Below are 21032 nucleotides of genomic sequence, written 5' to 3'. Positions count from 1 at the left end.
TTTTTTCTGGTTCCAAAAAAGGTCAGAAAGCCTCTGCCATTTCTTTGGCATCTTGGTTGAAACTCTTGATTCACAAAGCTTATTTGGAGGCGGGACAGTCTCTTCCTCAGAGAATTATAGCTCATTCTACAAGATCAGTTGTCGCATCTTGCTCTTTCAAGAATGAAGCTTCAGTTGATCAAATCTGCAAAGCAGCCACTTGGTCTTTGCATACATTTACAAAATTTTAACATTTTGATGTTTTTGCTTCTTTGGAAGCAGCTTTTGGTGGAAAGGTTCTTCAGGCAGCTGTCTCGGTTTAATTCTAGTGACTATGATTTAACTTTTTTGAATTTTTAAGAAAACTTAATTATTTTTTGGATTTAATTTCTCAGCGGAAATAGCTGTTTTTATTTTATCCCTCTCTACTGACTGGTGGACTTCCACATCTTGGGTATTATATCCCATACGTCACTAGCTCATGGACTCTTGCGACCTATATGAAAGAAAACATAATTTATGTTAGAACTTACCTGATAAATTCATTTATTTCATTGTGGTAAGAGTCCATGAGACCCACCCATTTTTTGGGGGGTTATGATTTTTTTATATAAAGCACTTTATCCTGTTCCTCTTTTTTATGCTTTTACTCCTTTTACACCTCACTAACTTGGCTATACATTAAACTGAGCTATGAGTAAGGTGGGAGGTGTATTTATAGGCATTTGAGGTTTGGGAAACTTTGCCCCCTCCTGGTAGGAATGTATATCCCATACGTCACTAGCTCATGGACTCTTGCCAGCATGAAAGAAATGAATTTGTCAGGTAAGTTCTTACATAAATAATGTTTTTTTCTATATGTGCTCTTAGCACATTGTAAAATAAAAAATAACTATCAAACTAAATTAGTCTGAAAAACAGCCAATATTCCACCCTTTCTAATTTCATTTTTAGACCTGTGACTTCCTTTGGGTCTTGCAATAGTCTTTATATTTCTTACCATTTCCAGCTAGTACGTTTTGAGTGGCCAAAGCACATTGTTTGCAATATATTTGCTTACATGGCTAGAATGAATGAATAAATGCATTTGCTGTTACCACATTAATTGCTGTACATAAACCTTTTAATCTGAAAAACTGCATTGATAGAATATTTTTTTTAATGTTCTATAAAATGGCCATATATTTTACTGTATATAAAATCATTTAAATTAGGGTTGCACCGATACTAGTATCGGTATCAGTGCCGATACCAAGAATTTGCATGAGTACTTGTATTCGTGCAAATGCACCAATACTTAAACCGATACCTACACTTTCTACCCATATGCCATCTTATGGCGTTTTTTCAAACTGCATGTTCCCATTTCATTTTACGCTGTGGAGACTAAACTAAAAATTGCTCACTTCTGTTCTGCCAATACAAATTGCTGTTATTTGTATTAATGTAGGAGAGATCACTGTACCTCGTTCAGACAAACCCCTGAAGTACTGGGCAGTTAATAAACTGAGATTTCCAGCTCTAGCTAAAATGGCCTAAAAATATATTTCTGCCCCATGCAGTAGTGTGGAAAGTGAAAGACTGTTCAGCTTTGGGTCAAACGTCCTTACTGATAGCAGAAACAGACTTATAGCTGGACATGCAGAGATGCGTCTGTTCCTTAAAAAGAACATGCCACTAACTTTTGAAATTTTATTCTAATTGCTAGATTGCCTGTTATACTGCTGGTTCTCATCTTCCACAATTATGTTCCAAACATACTGCACTCTGAGAAACATCCTTAGTTAGCTTATATATTTGCAGAAAGAGTGTTCATAGCAAAAATCAAGTTAATTCCTATGAACACTCATTCTACAATTATAGGACTAGATTTCGATTACATTTGATTGGTAAGCTTTACCAATGCTCTGTTCACATTTCCAACTCCATAGACTAGTAATGTAATCTAGCCCTTAGTGTTGTTCCTTATGATTAAACAGTGCACTGTTATGTTTTTTACTGAATTGCACTTTTGGTTGGTTGTGATTTTACATTTGTTATTTATTATTGTTTTTATTAATATATTTTATTCTAATATTTTTATTTATAAACATGTTCTGTGAACTTTGTGACAACAATCAAATAAAACTGTTTTATTATTTCATACTGTCTTTTGAGTTACAGTTCTTCATAATTATAAAGAAGGTATCTTAAATAATTAATCTGCATTGTGCTTGGTAAACTGTCACATGACAGAAAGTATCGGTAATTGGTATTGGCGAGTATTTGAAATAAAGTATCGGGACTTTTACTCAGTCTTAAAAAATGGTATAGGTGCAACCCTAATTTAAATGTAATAAAAATGTAGCCTATATTATATAAAATGTTTTTAAGGACAATACAAAATGTATTTATTGTTTAGTTCAATTTTTATTTCCTCACAATGCCTTCTCTAAAAGAGTCATCTTTAAAAACCTAAATATGTTTTTGATTTATAGATTTGGAAATAAAGAGCAACTTTTATTATTCTGTGTTAAAACATATAGGTCTAGATTGCAAGTGGAGTGGTATTTTGTGCTTCCACTAGAGCGCCAACTCCGATAGAATTAAGATTTTTGCGCTAGTTAGGTTGCACTCGTATTACAAGTTGAAAGTAAACTTTTTTTCACTCTAGTGGCAACCCTACTAGTATGTGTGTGTGTGTATATGTATGTATATATAAATATACTGTATATATATATATATATATAGGAATATCTATTTAGAAATACATAGAATATATTCTGCTATGTGCAGAACATTGGAGTTTGAAATATTTAGACTAAACACATAGTTAAAACCTTTATTAAAATGTAATATTGCATAAATATGTTTTTGCATGCTTTCATTTTTAACGGCAAAGGGCCCTAATGCAGTGTTTCTCAACAGCCGGGCCGCGGCCCACTACCGGGCTGCAACGGCCCTGCTGGTGGGCCGCGACCCGACATTGCCTCCAGACACTCACTCTGACAGGCCCACCTTTACACATCTCCTAAATTTTGGACGGGCCTGTCAGAGTGCCACTGCGCATGTCAGTTTGCACACTGTGATCATGTAGCAGCGGGCGGGCGCACTGTGACCGGGTAGAAGCGGCGTGCGGCGTGCAGAGCGTGAAGCATCGGCTCACAGGTAAGTAAGCCCACTGACACCAATGACATAATTACGGCCACTGACACCAATGTATATATTTAGGGCGGTCACTGGACACCAATGTGTAAACTGTGTGTGTATATATATATATATATATATATATATATATATATATATATATATATATATATATATATATATATAGATAGATAGATCCCACTGACACCAATGAATTATCATATAATTAACTCACTGTAATATATATATATATATATATATATATATATTATAATTATATGATAATTCAGTGGTGTGGGATCCATATATAATATATATAAATGGTTTATAGTGGGTTAATTTTATAATTCATTGGTGTCAGTGGGATATTAATATGGATCCCACTGACACAAATTAATTATTACATAATTAAACCACTGTAAAAGAGGGAGAAGAGAGCGAAAGAGAGAGAGAGAGAAAGAGAGGGAGGAGAGAGAGAGAGGGAGGAGAGAGAGAAAGAGAGGGAGGAGAGAGAGAGAGAGAGAAAGAGAGGGAGGAGAGAGAGAGAGAAAGAGAGGGAGGAGAGAGAGAGAAAGAGAGGGAGGAGAGAGAGAGAGAAAGAGAGGGAGGAGAGAGAGAAGAGAGAGAGAAAGAAAGAGAGGGGAGTGGGAGAGAGAAAGAAAGAGGGGAGAGAGAGAAAAAAAGAGAGGGGAGAGAGAGAGAGAGAGAGAGAGAAAGAAAGAGAGGGGGGAGGAGAGAGAGAAAGAGAGAGGGGAGGAGAGAGAGAGGGGGGAGAGAGAAAGAGAGAGGGGGGAGAGAGAAAGAGAGAGTGGGGAGAGAGAAAGAGAGAAGGAGAGAGACTGTGTGTGTATATATATATATATATATATATATATATATATACACAGAGAGAAGTGCACTCACAGGAACGAACAACTGGCTCATATATATATATTTCTCTTGTTAAGTGTGTTCAGTCCACGGGTCATCCATTACTTATGGGATATATTCTCCTTCCCAACAGGAAGTTGCAAGAGGATCACCCAAGCAGAGCTGCTATATAGCTCCTCCCCTCACATGTCATATCCAGTCATTCTCTTGCAACCCTCAACAAAGAAGGAGGTCGCGAGAGGAGCTGGAGTTTTTACTTAACTATTAACTATTCTTCAATCAAAAGTTTGTTATTTTAAATGGCACCGGAGTGTGCTGTTTTTCTATCTCAGGCAGTATTTGGAAGAAGAAACTGCCTGCGTTTTTTATCTATGATCTTAGCAGGCGTAACTAAGATCCACTGGCTGTTCTCAACATTCTGAGGAGTGGGGTAACTTCAGACTGGGAATAGCATGCGGGGTCCTCCGCAAATGAGGTATGTGCTGTACTTTATTTTCTGGGAATGGAATTGACTAAGAAAATACTGCTGTTACCGTATGATGTAAGTACAGCCTTAAATGCAGTAGTAGCAACTGGTATCAGGCTGATAAATGTATGCGCAGTCGAGTTATATTCTAGGGACTAGAATTTGACTGAGAAAATACTGTTAACACTGAAATAATACTTAAGCCTTCTCTGCAGTGGTAGCGACTGGTAGCAGGCTTAGTGATAGCTTTGCATGACATTGAAAAATGTTGTTTTTTAATAAAACGTTTACTGGCATGTTATTCGTTTTTTTGTGAGGTACTTTGGTGATAAATCGCTTTGGGCATGATTTCTTCCACATGGCTAACATATTTTTCTGCATGGAAACCGTTATATCAGGGCTCCCACTGTTGTGATTGGAGTGGGAGGGCCCTTGTTTTAGCGCCTTGTTGCGCAGTTAAAATTATTGCACAGTCTTTCTGCTTCTTCCTCCTTGATCCAGGACGTCTCTAGAGAGCTCAGGGGTCTGCAAATTTCATTTGCGAGGGAAGTAATCAGTCACAGCAGATCTGTGACAGTGTGCTGACTGTGATTAAAAGCGTTAAATCTTAATTGATATCTGTTTTATCCGTTTTGGGTATCGAGGGGTTAATCATCCTTTTGCTAATGGGTGCAATCCTCTGCTAATAGTACACTTCTTGTTAAGAATTGTTTAATTATATCTGTATTTTTGAAGCGCTGCAGCGTTTTCTATATTGCTTGTAAAACTTATTGAAAGTGATTTCCAAGCTTGTTAGTTTCATTGCTAAGTCTGTTTTAAACATGTCTGATTCAGAGGAAACTGTTTGTTCATCATGTTCAAAAGCCAATGTGGAGCCCAATAGAACGATGTGTACCAATTGTATTGATATTGCTTTGAATAAAAGTCAATCTGTACCGATAAAGAAGCTATCACCAGACAACGAGGGGGAAGTTATGCCGCCTAACTCTCCTCACGTGTCAGTACCTGCGTCTCTCGCTCGGGAGATGCGTAGGATTGAGACACCTAGTACATCTAGGCCCTTACAAATCACTTTACATGATATGGCTAATGTTATGAAAGAAGTATTATATAATATGCCCGAACTAAGGGGCAAACGCGATAGCTCTGGGTTAAGGACAGAGCGCGCTGATGACACGAGAGCCATGTCTGATACTGCGTCACAACTTGCAGAACATGAGGACTGTGAGCTTCATTCTGTCGGTGACGGTTCTGATTCGGGGAGACCGGATTCAGAAATTTCAAATTTTAAATTTAAGCTTGAGAACCTCCGTGTGTTACTAGGGGAGGTATTAGCGGCTCTGAATGATTGCGACACGGTGGCAATTCCAGAGAAATTGTGTAGGTTGGATAGATACTATGCGGTACCGGTGTGTACTGACGTTTTTCCTATACCAAAAAGACTTACAGAAATTATCAGTAAGGAGTGGGATAGACCCGGTGTGCCTTTTTCCCCTCCCCCGATATTTAGAAAAATGTTCCCTATAGACGCCACCACACAAGACTTATGGCAGACGGTCCCTAAGGTGGAGGGAGCAGTTTCTACGTTAGCCAAGCGTACCACTATCCTGGTGGAGGATAGCTGTGCTTTCTCAGATCCAATGGATAAAAAATTAGAGGGTTATCTTAAGAAAATGTTTGTTCAACAGGGTTTTATATTGCAGCCTCTTGCATGCATTGCGCCTGTCACGGCTGCAGCGGCATTCTGGTTTGAGTCTCTGGAAGAGGCGATTCGCACAGAGCCGTTGGATGAGGCCTTGAGCAAAGTTAGAACCCTTAAGCAAGCTAATGCGTTTGTTTCAGATGCCGTAATACATCTAACCAAACTTACGGCTAAAAATTCCGGATTCGCCATACAGGCGTGGAGAGCGCTCTGGCTTAAATCCTGGTCAGCGGATGTAACTTCCAAGTCTAAACTACTTAACATTCCTTTCAAAGGGCAGACCTTATTCGGGCCCGGCTTGAAGGAAATTATTGCTGACATTACGGGAGGTAAGGGCCACGCCCTTCCTCAGGACAGGGCCAAACCAAAGGCCAAACAGTCTAATTTTTGTGCCTTTCGTAACTTCAAGGCAGGAGCAGCATTGACTTCCTCCGCTTCAAAACAGGAAGGAACTACTGCTCGTTACAGACAAGGTTGGAAAGGCAACCAGTCATGGAACAAGGGCAAGCCTGGCCAGAAAGCCTACTCTCGCCCCTAAGACAGCATGAAGTCAGGGCCCCCTATCCAGAGATGGATTTAGTGGGGGGCAGACTTTCTCTCTTTGCCCAGGCTTGGGCAAGAGATGTGCAGGATCCCTGGACGTTAAAGATTATATCTCAGGGATACCTTCTGGATTTCAAATCCTCTCGTCCACAAGGGAGGTTCCATCTTTCGAGGTTATCGACAAACCTAGTAAAGAGAGAGGCATTTCTACAATGTGTACAAGACCTCTTAATCATGGGGGTGATCCACTCAGTTCCGCGATCGGAACAGGGACAAGGGTTTTACTCAAATCTATTTGTGGTTCCCAAAAAAGAGGGAACCTTCAGACCAATCTTGGACTTAAAGATCTTAAACAAATTCCTAAGGGTACCATCGTTCAAGATGGAAACCATTCGAACCATCCTACCCATGATCCAAGAGGGTCAATATATGACCACGGTGGACTTAAAGGATGCTTATCTTCATATACCGATTCACAAAGATCATTATCAGTACCTGAGGTTTGCCTTTCTAGACAGGCATTACCAGTTTGTGGCTCTTCCCTTCGGGTTAGCCACTGCCCCGAGAATTTTTACGAAGGTTCTGGGCTCACTTCTGGCGGTACTAAGACCACGAGGCATAGCGGTGGCTCCGTACCTAGACGACATTCTGATACAAGCGTCAAGTTTTCAGAATGCAAAGTCTCATACAGAGATAGTTCTAGCATTTCTGAGGTCGCATGGGTGGAAAGTGAACGTGGAAAAGAGTTCTCTGTTACCACTCACACGGGTTCCTTTTCTAGGGACTCTTATAGATTCTGTAGAGATGAAGATTTACCTGACGGAGTCCAGGTTATCAAAGATTCTCAATGCTTGCCGTGTCCTTCATTCCAAGCCCATCGGTAGCTCAGTGCATGGAGGTAATCGGCTTAATGGTAGCGGCAATGGACATAGTGCCATTTGCGCGCCTGCATCTCAGACCGCTGCAACTATGCATGCTCAGTCAATGGAACGGGGATTACTCAGATCTGTCCCCTTTGCTAAATCTGGACCAGGAGACCAGAGATTCGCTTCTCTGGTGGTTGTCACCGGTTCATCTGTCCAAAGGAATGACCTTTCGCAGGCCAGATTGGACGATTGTAACAACGGATGCCAGCCTTCTAGGCTGGGGAGCAGTCTGGAATTCCCTGAAGGCTCAGGGATCGTGGACTCAGGAGGAGAAACTCCTCCCAATAAACATTCTAGAATTAAGAGCAATATTCAATGCTCTTCTGGCTTGGCCTCAGTTAGCAAAGCTGAGGTTCATCAGATTTCAGTCGGACAATATCACGACTGTGGCTTACATCAATCATCAAGGGGGAACCAGGAGTTCCCTAGCGATGTTGGAAGTCTCGAAGATAATTCGCTGGGCAGAGTCTTGCCACCTGTCAGCGATTCACATCCCAGGCGTAGAGAACTGGGAGGCGGATTTCCTAAGTCGCCAGACTTTTCATCCGGGAGAGTGGGAACTTCACCCGGAGGTATTTGCTCAACTGATTCGTCGTTGGGGCAAACCGGATCTGGATCTCATGGCATCTCGCCAGAACGCAAAGCTTCCTTGTTACGGATCCAGGTCCAGGGACCCGGGAGCGGTGCTGGTAGATGCATTAGCAGCCCCTTGGGTTTTCAACATAGCTTATGTGTTTCCACCATTTCCGTTGCTACCTCGGCTGATTGCCAGGATCAAACAGGAGAGGGCATCGGTAATTCTGATAGCGCCTGCGTGGCCACGCAGGACCTGGTATGCAGACCTAGTGGACATGTCGTCCTGTCCACCATGGTCTCTTCCTCTGAGGCAGGACCTTCTAATTCAGGGTCCTTTCAACCATCCAAACCTAATTTCTCTGAGGCTGACTGCCTGGAAATTGAACGCTTGATTCTATCAAAGCGTGGGTTTTCGGATTCGGTTACCTGTGACAAGAAAAATTTACCATAAGATATGGCGTAAATATTTATATTGGTGCGAATCCAAGAGTTACTCATGGAGTAAGGTTAGGATTCCTAGGATATTAGCTTTTCTACAAGAGGGTTTAGAAAAGGGTTTATCCGCTAGTTCGCTAAAGGGACAGATTTCAGCTCTGTCCTTTTACACAAACGTCTGGCGGAGCATCCAGACGTCCAGGCCTTTTGTCAGGCTTTGGCTAGAATTAAGCCTGTGTTTAAAGCTGTTGCTCCTCCGTGGAGCTTAAACTTGGTTCTTAAAGTTCTTCAGGGTGTTCTGTTTGAACCCCTTCATTCCATTGATATTAAGCTTTTATCTTGGAAAGTTTTGTTTTTGATGGCTATTTCCTCGGCTCGAAGAGTATCTGAGTTATCTGCCTTACATTGTGATTCTCCTTATCTGATCTTTCATTCAGATAAGGTAGTTCTGCGTACTAAACCTGGGTTTTTACCTAAGGTTGTTTCTAACAGGAATATTAATCAAGAGATTGTTGTTCCATCATTATGTCCTAATCCTTCTTCAAAGAAGGAACATCTTTTGCATAATCTAGACGTGGTCCGTGCTCTGAAGTTCTACTTACAGGCAACTAAAGATTTTAGACAAACTTCTTCTCTGTTTGTCGTTTACTCTGGACAGAGGAGAGGTCAAAAGGCTTCGGCTACCTCTCTCTCTTTTTGGCTTCGTAGCATAATACGTTTAGCCTATGAGACTGCTGGACAGCAGCCTCCTGAAAGAATTACAGCTCATTCCACTAGAGCTGTGGCTTCCACCTGGGCCTTTAAGAATGAGGCCTCTGTTGAACAGATTTGCAAGGCTGCAACTTGGTCTTCACTTCATACTTTTTCCAAATTTTACAAATTTGACACTTTCGCTTCTTCGGAGGCTGGTTTTGGGAGAAAGGTTCTACAGGCAGTGGTTCCTTCTGTTTAATGTTCCTGCCTTGTCCCTCCCATCATCCGTGTACTTAGCTTTGGTATTGGTATCCCATAAGTAATGGATGACCCGTGGACTGAACACACTTAACAAGAGAAAACATAATTTATGCTTACCTGATAAATTTATTTCTCTTGTAGTGTGTTCAGTCCACGGCCCGCCCTGTCTTTTTTTAAGGCAGGTTCTAAATTTTAAAATTATAACTCCAGTCACCACTGCACCTTATAGTTTCTCCTTTCTTGTCTTGTTTCGGTCGAATGACTGGATATGACATGTGAGGGGAGGAGCTATTTAGCAGCTCTGCTTGGGTGATCCTCTTGCAACTTCCTGTTGGGAAGGAGAATATATCCCATAAGTAATGGATGACCCGTGGACTGAACACACTACAAGAGAAATAAATTTATCAGGTAAGCATAAATTATGTTTTTTTTTTTATTTTTATTTTTTTTTCTTCCAAACCTACTACAACCCACTCCCGATGCTTGCCGGGCCCTGGACCGGTCCGGCTAAAACTTACCAGGCCTTGGGGTCACTTAGGTTGAGAACCACTGCCCTAATGCACTTATATACAGTATGCCTGTATATGTATACATATATATTTGTGTTTATATGTGTATATATGTCTGTAAATACATATATACACATAAATACATATGTACACATATATATCTACATACATAGACATGTATATGTATGTATCTTTATGTTAAAGCCCTTTTGCAGCTTTTTTTTTTCTTACACCCGAGATCTCAAATCTTTGAGCTTTTATAACTTTTGTGTGCAATATTTTTTTTCTAATATTTTTTATTTCATAGTGTTATTATTAGTGTAATTTACTTTGTAATGTGTTTTGTGCAATTTTTTATTTCTTTTACAAGATGCGAAGAATACACGGATTTCATCCTTACTTGTGGGATATTATCCTCCTGCTAACAGGAAGTGGCAAAGAGCACCACAGCAGAGCTGTATATATAGCTCCTCCCTTCCCTCCACCCCCAGTCATTCTCTTTGCCTGTGTTATACTAGGAAGAGGTAAAGTGAGGTGTTAGTTTTTAGTTTCTTCAATCAAGAAGTTTTTTATTTTTAATGGTACCGGTGAGTACTATTTTCCTCAGGGGGATATGAAAGAAGATTTCTGCCCTGAGGTTGATGATCTTAGCAGATGTAACTAAGATCCACGTTGGTTCCCACAGAGCTTCTGAAGGTAATACAAGAGACATCTTCAGTGTGGAGAACGGTTTCATGCTACAAGCAGCATTGAGGTATGTGCAGCCCTTTATTTCTGAGGAGACTTGATATATCAGAACTGGCTGACATTTATTTCCCTGCAAGGGAAGGGGTAAGCAGTAGACCTGTAAAACAAAGAGGTGTTACTGGGAAACCTGTGCTTAATTTATTTCAGTTGACATATTGTGCAAGCATTATAATGGGCTTCAGCATTATAAGAGACACTGGGAGAGGCAGGAATATGTTTAATGTTTTTTGCTCAAAATTATCAGTTTGACAGTATTGGAAGTGTAATTTTGGGTTAAAGAGTTCCACTTGGCTTATACTTGAAACCACTTCACCATGCGGTTGTTCAGGCCTACTCGATCATCGGACATGATGGGCGGGGCTTATTTCCGCGCTCAGATGCGCACTTTCCTCTGGCTGAGAAGCAGCAGGCATTAGCTCCGGTTGATCCTAGACAGGGGTTTTTATTAACCGGAGTCATTTTGAAGTACCCTGGGGGTAGGTAGGCGGGTATATTTGTCAAATTTAACATATTTGTGACTTAAATACCTTTTAGAGGTTAATTTCTCCCCTTACTCTTGGGGAGTAATAATTTTTGGAGCCATTTATTAGGTATAGTTAATTTTTAAGAGCAAATTAACGTTTTGAAGCAGTTTTGGAAAATTTGTGTGCTTTTTTATTCCTTAAAGGCGCAGTACACGTTTCTCAAAAATTATTTAAAGCAATAAAAGGGCCTTACACTGTAAAAAGCATATTTTAGGTCAAGAAAGTGTGCCTAAGGATGATTCTCAATCTGAAGAGAATCGGGATATGCCATCCAATTCTCCCCAAGTGTCACAGCCTTTAACGCCCACACGAGCAACGCCAAGTACCTCTAGTGCGTCTAATTCTTTTACTCTGCAGGAGATGGCTGCAGTTATGTCAACTACCCTTACAGAGGTATTATCTAAATTACCAGTGTTACAGGGTAAATGCAGTAGGTCAGGTATTAATTTGAATACTGAATCCTCTGGTGCTTTATTGGCTATTTCCGATATACCCTCACAGTGCTCTGAGTTGGGGGTCAGGGAATTGCTGTCTGAAGGAGAACTTTCAGACTGAGGGAATCTGTTACCTCAGACAGATTCGGACGTCATGTCCTTTAAATTTAAGCTGGAACTCCGCCTGTTACTTCGGGAGGTTTTAGCGACTCTGGATGATTGTGACCCTATTGTGATACCACCAGAGAAATTGTGTAAGATGGACAAATATCTAGAGGTACCTACTTACACTGGTGTTTTTCTGGTTCCTAAAAGAATTTCGGAAATTGTAAAAAAGGAATGTGATAGACCAGGTATACCGTTCTCTCCCCCTCCTAATTTTAAGAAAATGTTTCCCATATCAGACACCATTCGGGACTCTTGGCAAACGGTCCCTAAGGTGGAGGGAGCTATATCTACCCTGGCTAAGCGTACAACTATACCTATTGAGGACAGTTGTGCTTTCAAAGACCCTATGGATAAAAAGTTAGAGGGTCTTCTAAAGAAATTATTTATTCATCAGGGTTTTCTTTTACAACCTACGGCTTGCATTGTTCCAGTTACTACTGCAGCAGATTTTTGGTTTGATGCTCTAGAAGAGTCTCTGAAGGTTGAGACTCCATTAGATGACATTTTGGATAGAATTAAGGCTCTCAAGCTAGCTAATTCTTTTATTACTGATGCTGCTTTTCAAATTGCTAAATTAGCGGCGACAAATGCAGGATTTGCCATTTTAGCGTGGTCTGCTGATGTGTCATCAAAATATAAGCTTTTAGCTATTCCTTTTAATTGTAAGACAAAATTCGGGCCTGAATTGAAGGAAATCATTTCTGACATTACTGGAGGTAAAGGCCATGCCCTACCTCAGGATAAATATGTTAAGATGAGGGGTAAACAAAATCATTTTCGTTCCTTTCGAAACATTAAAAGAGGACCCTCTGCTTCCTCTTCCTCCACAAAGCAGGAAGGGAATTTTGCTCAATCCAAGTCAGGCTGGAGACCCAACCTGGCTTGGAATAAAGGTAAACAATCCAAGAAGCCCGCTGCTGCTACAAAGACAGCATGAAGGGGCGGCCCCCGATCCGGGACCGGATCTAGTAGGGGGCAGACTTTCTTTCTTTGCTCAGGCTTGGGCAAGAGATGTTCAGGACCCTTGGGCACTGGAAATCGTGACCCATGGGTATCAACTGGAATTCAAGGATTTTTCTCCCAAGAGGGAGATTTCATCTTTCACGATTATCTGTAGACCAGATAAAGAGAGGCGTAGACCTCTCAGACATTGGAGTAATTTGCCCCGTTCCAAAAGTGGAACAGGGGCAGGGGTTTTTACTCAAATCTTGTTGTGGTTCCCAAAAAAGAGGGAACTTTCAAACCCATTTTAGATCTCAAGTGTCTAAACTAATTTCTCAGAGTTCCATCATTCAAGGTGGAGACTATACGAACAATCTTACCAATGATCCAGGAGGGTCAATATATGACTACCGTGGACTTGAAGGATGCATATCTTCATATTCCTATCCACAAGGATCATCATCAGTTTCTAAGGTTTGCCTTCCTGGACAAACATTATCAGTTTGTGGCTCTTCCCTTCGGGTTGGCCACAGCACCCAGAATCTTCACAAAGGTTCTAGGGTCCCTTCTGGCAGTTCTCAGACCGCGGGACATAGCAGTGGCGCCTTATCTGGACGATATTTTGATCCAGGCGTCAACTTATCATCTGACAAAATCTCACACGGACACAGTGCTGTCTTTCCTGAGAACTCACGGTTGGAAGGTGAACAAAGAAAAGAGTTCACTAGTTCCACAGACAAGGGTTCCCTTCTTAGGATCTCTGATAGACTCAGTAGACATGAAAATATTTCTGACGGAGGTCAGAAAATCAAAGATTCTAAATACTTGCCGAGCACTTCAGTCCATTCCTCGGCCATCAGTGGCTCAGTGTATGGAGGTCATTGGATTAATGGTAGCGGCAATGGACATCATTCCGTTTGCTCGCTTTCATCTCTGACCACTGCAGCTGTGCATGCTCGGACAGTGGAATGGGGACAATGCGAATTTATCTCCTCAGATAAATCTGGATCAAGAGACCAGAGACTCTCTTCTTTGGTGGTTGTCGCCGGATCATCTGTCCCAGGGGACTTGTTTCCGCAGACCCTCATGGGTGATAGTGACAACGGACGCCAGCCTATTGGGCTGGGGTGCAGTCTGGAATTTCCTGAAGGCTCAGGGTGTTTGGACTCAGGTGGAGTCTCTACTTCCAATCAATATTCTGGAACTGAGAGCAATATTCAATGCGCTTCAGGCGTGGCCTCAGTTGGTTTCGGCCAAATCCATCAGATTCCAGTCTGACAATATCACGACACTGGCGTATATCAATCATCAGGGGGGAACAAGGAGTTCCTTAGCGATGATAGAAGTATCAAAGATAATCCGATGGGCGGAGGCCCACTCTTGCTATCTATCAGCGATCTACATCCCAAGAGTAGAGTACTGGGAAGCGGATTTTCTAAGTCGTCAGACTTTTCATCCGGGAGAGTGGGAACTCCACCCGGAGGTGTTTGCTTCATTGACTCGTCAATGGGGCAGACCGGAATAAGACCTGATGGCATCTCATCAGAATGCCAAGCTTCCACGTTACGGATCCAGGTCGAGGGATCCTCAGGCCAAACTGATAGATGCCTTGGCAGTGCCTTGGTCGTTCCGCCTAGCTTATGTGTTTCCACCATTTCCTCTCCTTCCACGCGTGATTGCTAGGATCCAACAGGAGAGACCTTCAGTAATCCTGATAGCGCCTGCGTGGCCACGCAGGACTTGGTATGCGGATCTAGTGGACATGTCCTCTCTGCCACCATGGAAACTTCCTTTGAGACAGGACCTGCTCATTCAAGGTCCTTTCCTGCATCCATATCTACATTCTCTGCAGCTGACTGCTTGGAGATTGAACGCTTGATTTTATCTAAGCGAGGATTCTCTGATTCGGTCATCAATACTTTGAAAAATCTATCATAAGATATGGCTTAAATATCTTTATTGGTGTGAATCCAAGGGTTACTCATGGAGTAAAGTTAGGATTCCCAGGATTCTATCTTTTCTCCAAGAAGGATTGGAGAAAGGGTTATCAGCTAGTTCCTTAAAGGGACAAATTTCTGCTTTGTCAATTTTGCTTCACAAACGTTTGGCAGATATGCCAGATGTTCAGTCTTTTTGTCAGGCTCTAACTAGAATTAAGCCTGTATTTAGACCAATTACTCCTCCCTGGAGTTTGAATTTAGTTCTTCGAGTTCTTCAAGGGGTTCCGTTTGAACCCATGCATTCCATAGATATTAAATTGTTATCTTGGAAAGTTCTGTTTTTAGTTGCTATTTCTTCGAAAAGTTTCTGAGCTTTCAGCTTTAGTGTGATTCGCCTTATCTTATATTTCATTCTGATAAGGTGGTTTTACGTACCAAACCTGGATTTCTTCCTAAGGTTGTTTCAAATAAGAATATTAATCAGGAAATTGTTGTTCCTTCCTTGAGTCCTAATCCTTCTTCTAAGAAGGAGCGTCTGTTACATAACCTGGACGTGGTCCGTGCCTTGAAGTTTTACTTACAGACGACTAAGGATTTCCGTCAATCATCTTCATTATTCATTGTTTATTCATTGTTTATTTTGGAAAGCGTAGGGGTCAGAAAGCTACGGCTACCTCTCTTTCTTTTTGGCTGAGGATTATCATCCACCTGGCATATGAGACTGCTGGACAGCAGCCTCCAGAAAGAATTATGGCGCATTCTACTTGGGCTATGGCTTCCACATGGGCCTTTAAAAACTATGCATCTGTTGAACAGATTTGTAAGGCTGCGACTTGGTCGTCCCTTCATACTTTTTACAAATTTGATACTTTTGCTTCTTCTGAGGCTGTTTTTGGGAGAAAAGTTCTTCAAGCAGTGGTGCCTTCCGTTTAGGTCTCTGTCTTGTTCCCTGCCTTTCATCCGTGTCCTGTAGCTTTGGTATTGTATCCCACAAGTAAGGATGAAATCCGCGGACTCGTATCTTGTAGAAGAAAAGGAAATTTACGCTTACCTGATAAATTGATTTCTTCTACGATACGACAAGTCCACGGCCCTCCCTGTCATTTTAAGACAGATTATATTTTTTACAACTTCAGTCACCTCTGCACCTTTTAGCTTTTCCTTTCTCTTCCTTAAACCTTCGGTCGAATGACTGGGGGTGGAGGGAAGGGAGGAGCTATATATACAGCTCTGCTGTGGTGCTCTTTGCCACTTCCTGTTAGCAGGAGGATAATATCCCACAAGTAAGGATGAAATCCGTGGACTCATCGTATCGTAGAAGAAATCAATTTATCAGGTAAGCATAAATTTCCTTTTTTGCAAACAGCCACAGCTCTGAGATTGCGTAAATTTGCTCATGCAATCGCATTTACTTTCAACTTGTAATATGTGTGTAAGCCCGATGACCAGAAACCCTCGCAATATACCCCTTATCGTTCTGGCGCAAATGATTGTTCTCCACTTGTAATCTAGCCCTTACTTGTACATTAAAATCATTTAACCCTTTAAGGACACAGCTTTCAGTTTGCTCAATTGTTTTATGACGGAAAAATTCCGTCATATGTCCTTAAGAGGTTAAAAGCAAGGTGTATATCCGTTAATATTTATATATAATTGTTTAATTTGTATTTAACTGCAGGCCTAATTCAAACTGTGAATTTACAGTGTTTTTATGTCACTGTGATTTTGTTTCAACAAAATTAGCAATCTAGATATACTTATCATCCCTGCTTTGTTAGTTCCATACATTTTTCTAAACAATGAGGAGTTGCTGTTATGAGATGTAACTTTTAGATTCTATTTGTTTTTAGCCCATACCAGTGCATTTTTCTATAGCAATATAGATTACACAATAACACTTCTTTATGCCACTTATTTCATTGCATATGTGTGTTTGGAATAATCTTCTCTTTCCAGTTCATGACACCAAATGTGATGATGTTTCTTTTCTTTAGGTTTCACTGCTATAACAGCTACCAATCCCATTTGGTTAATAAAAACCAGACTACAACTGGATGCAAGGTAAGAGCGTTTTATGGTCAGTATAAGTTATGCTATATTTAGGTGAATGCAACCAATTACTCCAAAATGTAAAAGGACATTAAATTGTGCTTGTCTCACTCCCCCTAGAGAGGCCAAGTTCTGTAAACTGCAAACGCTGCAAATCAAAGAGCTGGTTTAGGCAATTTGCATGATTTTGAAAACCTAGGTTTACAGATTTTTCTTTTTCACTTCCCTAGGGAGCGAAGCATAAAAGCACAATTTGTACTCACAAAACGTTTACCTTTATCACTTGATTGGTATTGGATAAAGAGGGTGGTTTTATTTAGTGGGTCTAAAAAGTAGTTGCTTTGTTTATTTGTTTACAAAAATATCCACATTCATCGTATTGGTTATTAATATGCTCTTGGTCAGTGTGTTTAATTGTACATTAGTATTTAAATTATTTTATTTCTTTATTTTGTTGTCATAGGAGTCAAAGTTTTGATTTTTCAAATGACGTATACAGTTAAATAAACTTTCCCATGTGCTGCTGATATCAAATTCACCTTTTTGGCTTGGTATCCATTGCTTAAACTACTGATATATTAAATTTTGCTAGATTTTGATAGTCAAAAACAGCCCGTAGCCAGCCTACCAGCCCTTAGCCTAAGCCTACTACCGATTGCGGATTGTCTCACTTGGCGGCAGTATTGATGACGTGTTATTACTAGGTTTTAAAAATAAGTTTTAAAAAAAAGAACAATTTTACAATTACATTAAAAATATTTTGCATTTAGTACCTATTTTCTGGCAAGAGCGGGTAATTTCGACTAGTCGAAAGCAACAGCCCTTGACTAGTCGATTGTAAAAATATTAGTCATGCACACCCCTAAAATATATATATATATATATATATATATATATATATTAGTCATGCACACCCCTAAAAAAAATATATATATATATATTAGTCATGCACACCATTAAAAAAATATATATATATATATTAGTCATGCACACCCCTAAAAAAAAATATATATATATATATATATATATATATGTCATGCACACCCCTAAAAAAAAATATATATATATATTAGTCATGCACACCCCTAAAAAAAATATATATATATATATTAGTCATGCACACCCCTAAAAAATATATATATATTACTTGATTGAACCCATTGTAACTTTTTATTGTTTAGTTTACAGTTAATGAATCTATAAATATTTAATCCTATGTTTCTCCTATGTTTCATAATTGTAGAAACCGTGGTGAAAGAAGAATGAGTGCATTTGATTGCATTCGCAAAGTCTATAGGGCGGACGGTTTTAAAGGTTTTTACAGAGGAATGTCTGCATCCTATGCTGGTATCTCAGAAACTGTTATCCATTTTGTTATTTATGAAAGTATTAAACGCAAGCTGCTGGAGCATAAGAGTGCATCTGCTATGGACGATGAAGATGAATCCGTAAAAGAGGCATCTGACTTTATTGGACTTATGTTGGCTGCAGCAACTTCCAAAACATGTGCCACCTCAATTGCATACCCACATGGTAAGAGCCCTTATACTATAGCAACTATCTTGTGTATGTTATACTGGACATTACTTTTTAGCTAGTTTAAGCCTACTGGAGTTAAGCAGAAACTTTCATATAATAAATAAAAACCCTAAACTGAGCAAAATAAAATGAACACACTTCAAATAAATAACTTCTGTTCAATTAGGGTTTTTTCTGTATAAAATATATAACTAAAGGGTTAAAAATTATACTTAAAGTCAAAATTGGGAACCACATGGGTGCATTTCAGGATTGAACAGAAGCAATTTTTTAATATACATGGATTAGCAAAAATGCTTCTAATAAAAGCTATAGCTGTTTCAAAAGTGTATTTAAGTATGCACTGTGCACCAGCATTTTAAACACACTTGTTCGGAGAGTCTAAGGTGCTTGTACCATCTGGTAATGACTCAATTTGTTAATTGCTAACATGATACAAGCCCCAATGATGATCTGAGCAGCTGCATTTTTTTTTTAAATGTGGGTGCACTGAGATTATGTAGTTATGCTTCACATCCACGTGCAGAGAAAAATATTAACACTAAAACCGGGATAACTCTTAATAGAAGCATTTTTGCCTATACATGTATATTGTAAATATGTTTCTATTCAAAGATGCAATAAATCTATGTGCATTTATAATTCTATGTGCATTTATATTTTAACTGGCATGTCCCTTTAACTTGCAAAAAATATATCGGCATAAGTTACATCTTCAAAAAGTCTACCCAATGGTAGAGGAAACACTTTAAGGTTTTTAAGTTACTAGAGGGCCACCTTACTCAGGAAGTTGCTAAAGACACACATGGGGGACCTGTGTGATTTTGGAACTTTGAGTGAATGACTACACAACTGAATTTGGACCAAGTGCCAGAGCACTTCTGTAGGATTAAGTGTGGACACCAAGTGACTGCTGACATGCTTGCTTTTTCAGCAATTCTATAAATGTATTTGTGATTTTTGTGTTTTTAATTAGTTATTAAATACTCTTGAATCAGAGGTCTCCTTGTATCTTTAAAAAATTATGTAGAAACTTACCAGAAGTCTTCTGGACTGATTCTTTTGCCTCATAAATATTAAGTTGTTGGGGGGTCGAGTTGTAAAAATTATGATTAACAAGAGGAGCGAGCTGCACTTTTTTGAGGCCGGCCGCGTCCGTAAGCAACTCTGGTATCGAGAGTTGTATTTGCGGTAAAAATGCTCTACGCTCCTTTTTTGGAGCCTAACACAGCATTTGTTTTAACTCTCGATACCAGAGTTAAATTTATGGTGCGGCCAGAAAAAAACCCGCGGAGCGTTAGCAGCCCTTTTACCGCCAAACTCCAAATCTAGCCGTTAGTGTTATGGCGCGGTCGAGCCGGTCTGTGACTATACAGCTGACCCGATGCGCTGTGTAAAAAAAAAAACAGACCCGCTCAGCAGAGTACAGAGAGCGGGCCTGAAAAACCAACATATTTAAAAAAAATTAAAAGGGAATAACAATAACACTAAAATAATGTTATATAATTCTGCACTATGTGCAGAATTATATAACATTATTTTTTAGGTTTACTGACACTTTAAAGTGAATGTAAATTTTGATGCCAAAGTGCCCGGTTTTTAAAAATCTGATTAAAAACAGGGGCACTTTAATTCATAAAAATTTACATTTCACTTCTGTTGTGAAAAAAAAACTTACCTTTTAAACTTGACAGCAGCTCCAGCTTCCTCCGGTCGTCGCAAGCCATTTGTGATGTCAGATTCAACGCCGTGATTGGAGGAAGCCTGATTCCTTATTTTAGACCCAAGAAGAGGCTTTGCGACGGGTGGAGGAATCTGGAGCTGCTGTCAAGTTTAAAAGGTAAGTATTTTTTCACAACAGGAGTGAAATATAAATTTTGATGAATTAAAGTGCCCCTGTTTTTAATCGAATTTTTAAAAACCGGACACTTTAGCATCAAAATTTACATTCAATTTAAAGGGACATGAAACCCAAATTTTTTTCTTTCATGATTTAGAAAGAACATACAATTATAAACAACTTTATAATTTACTTCTATTATCTATTTTGCTTCATTCTCTTGATATTCTTTGCTGAAAAGCATATCTAGATATGCTTAGTAGCTGCTGATTGGTAGCTGCACATAGATGCCTCCTTTGATTGGTTCACCTTGTGCATTGCTATTTCTTCATTAAAGTATATCTAAAGAATGAAGCAAATTAGGTAATAGAAGTAAATTGGAATGTTGTTTAAAATTGTATTCTCTACCTGAATCATGAAAGAAAATCTTTGGGTATACTGTCCCTTTAGGTAACAGTACAGGATGACTCTCTGCTGTATCCTAGTGGGGGTAAGATCAGTGGAGGGGACCTGCATGTCACACACAGCTCACAGGATCTATATAGGTACATGCACTCATGTACATCATAGTCCACTTCCAACAGCACAACACATAGCAACTTCCTCAGTCTATAGCACACGGTAACCGTAAGCTCTACACAGTAAAGTAAGAAACATCACAGTAAAAATTTATGATACATATCAGCTTGGTAATTGACTGTGATAATGGTTGCATGGTGTTTTCTTTCAGTCTAGTGTTTGTGCATGTTTTTATTTAACCAGG

The 21032-nt window shown here is 39.8% G+C and overlaps 1 protein-coding gene across 1 annotated transcript in view; it reads left to right on the top strand.

The window, feature by feature from the left end:
• The window catches only part of SLC25A36 (solute carrier family 25 member 36), a 275775-nt gene that overhangs the window by 219080 nt on the left and 35663 nt on the right, over positions 1–21032 (top strand). Inside the window, exons 5-6 of the mRNA XM_053709978.1 lie at positions 16836–16902; positions 18134–18423. Of these exons, the coding sequence (XP_053565953.1) occupies positions 16836–16902; positions 18134–18423 (357 nt within the window). The remainder of the gene's footprint in view (positions 1–16835; positions 16903–18133; positions 18424–21032) is intronic.

This window comes from Bombina bombina, chromosome 4 (genome assembly GCF_027579735.1).
Source record: "Bombina bombina isolate aBomBom1 chromosome 4, aBomBom1.pri, whole genome shotgun sequence".
In the NCBI taxonomy this organism is placed as follows: Eukaryota; Metazoa; Chordata; class Amphibia; order Anura; family Bombinatoridae; genus Bombina; species Bombina bombina.
The sequence above is the reverse complement of the archived record's forward strand: the minus strand, read 5'-3'. Positions and strand labels throughout refer to the sequence as shown.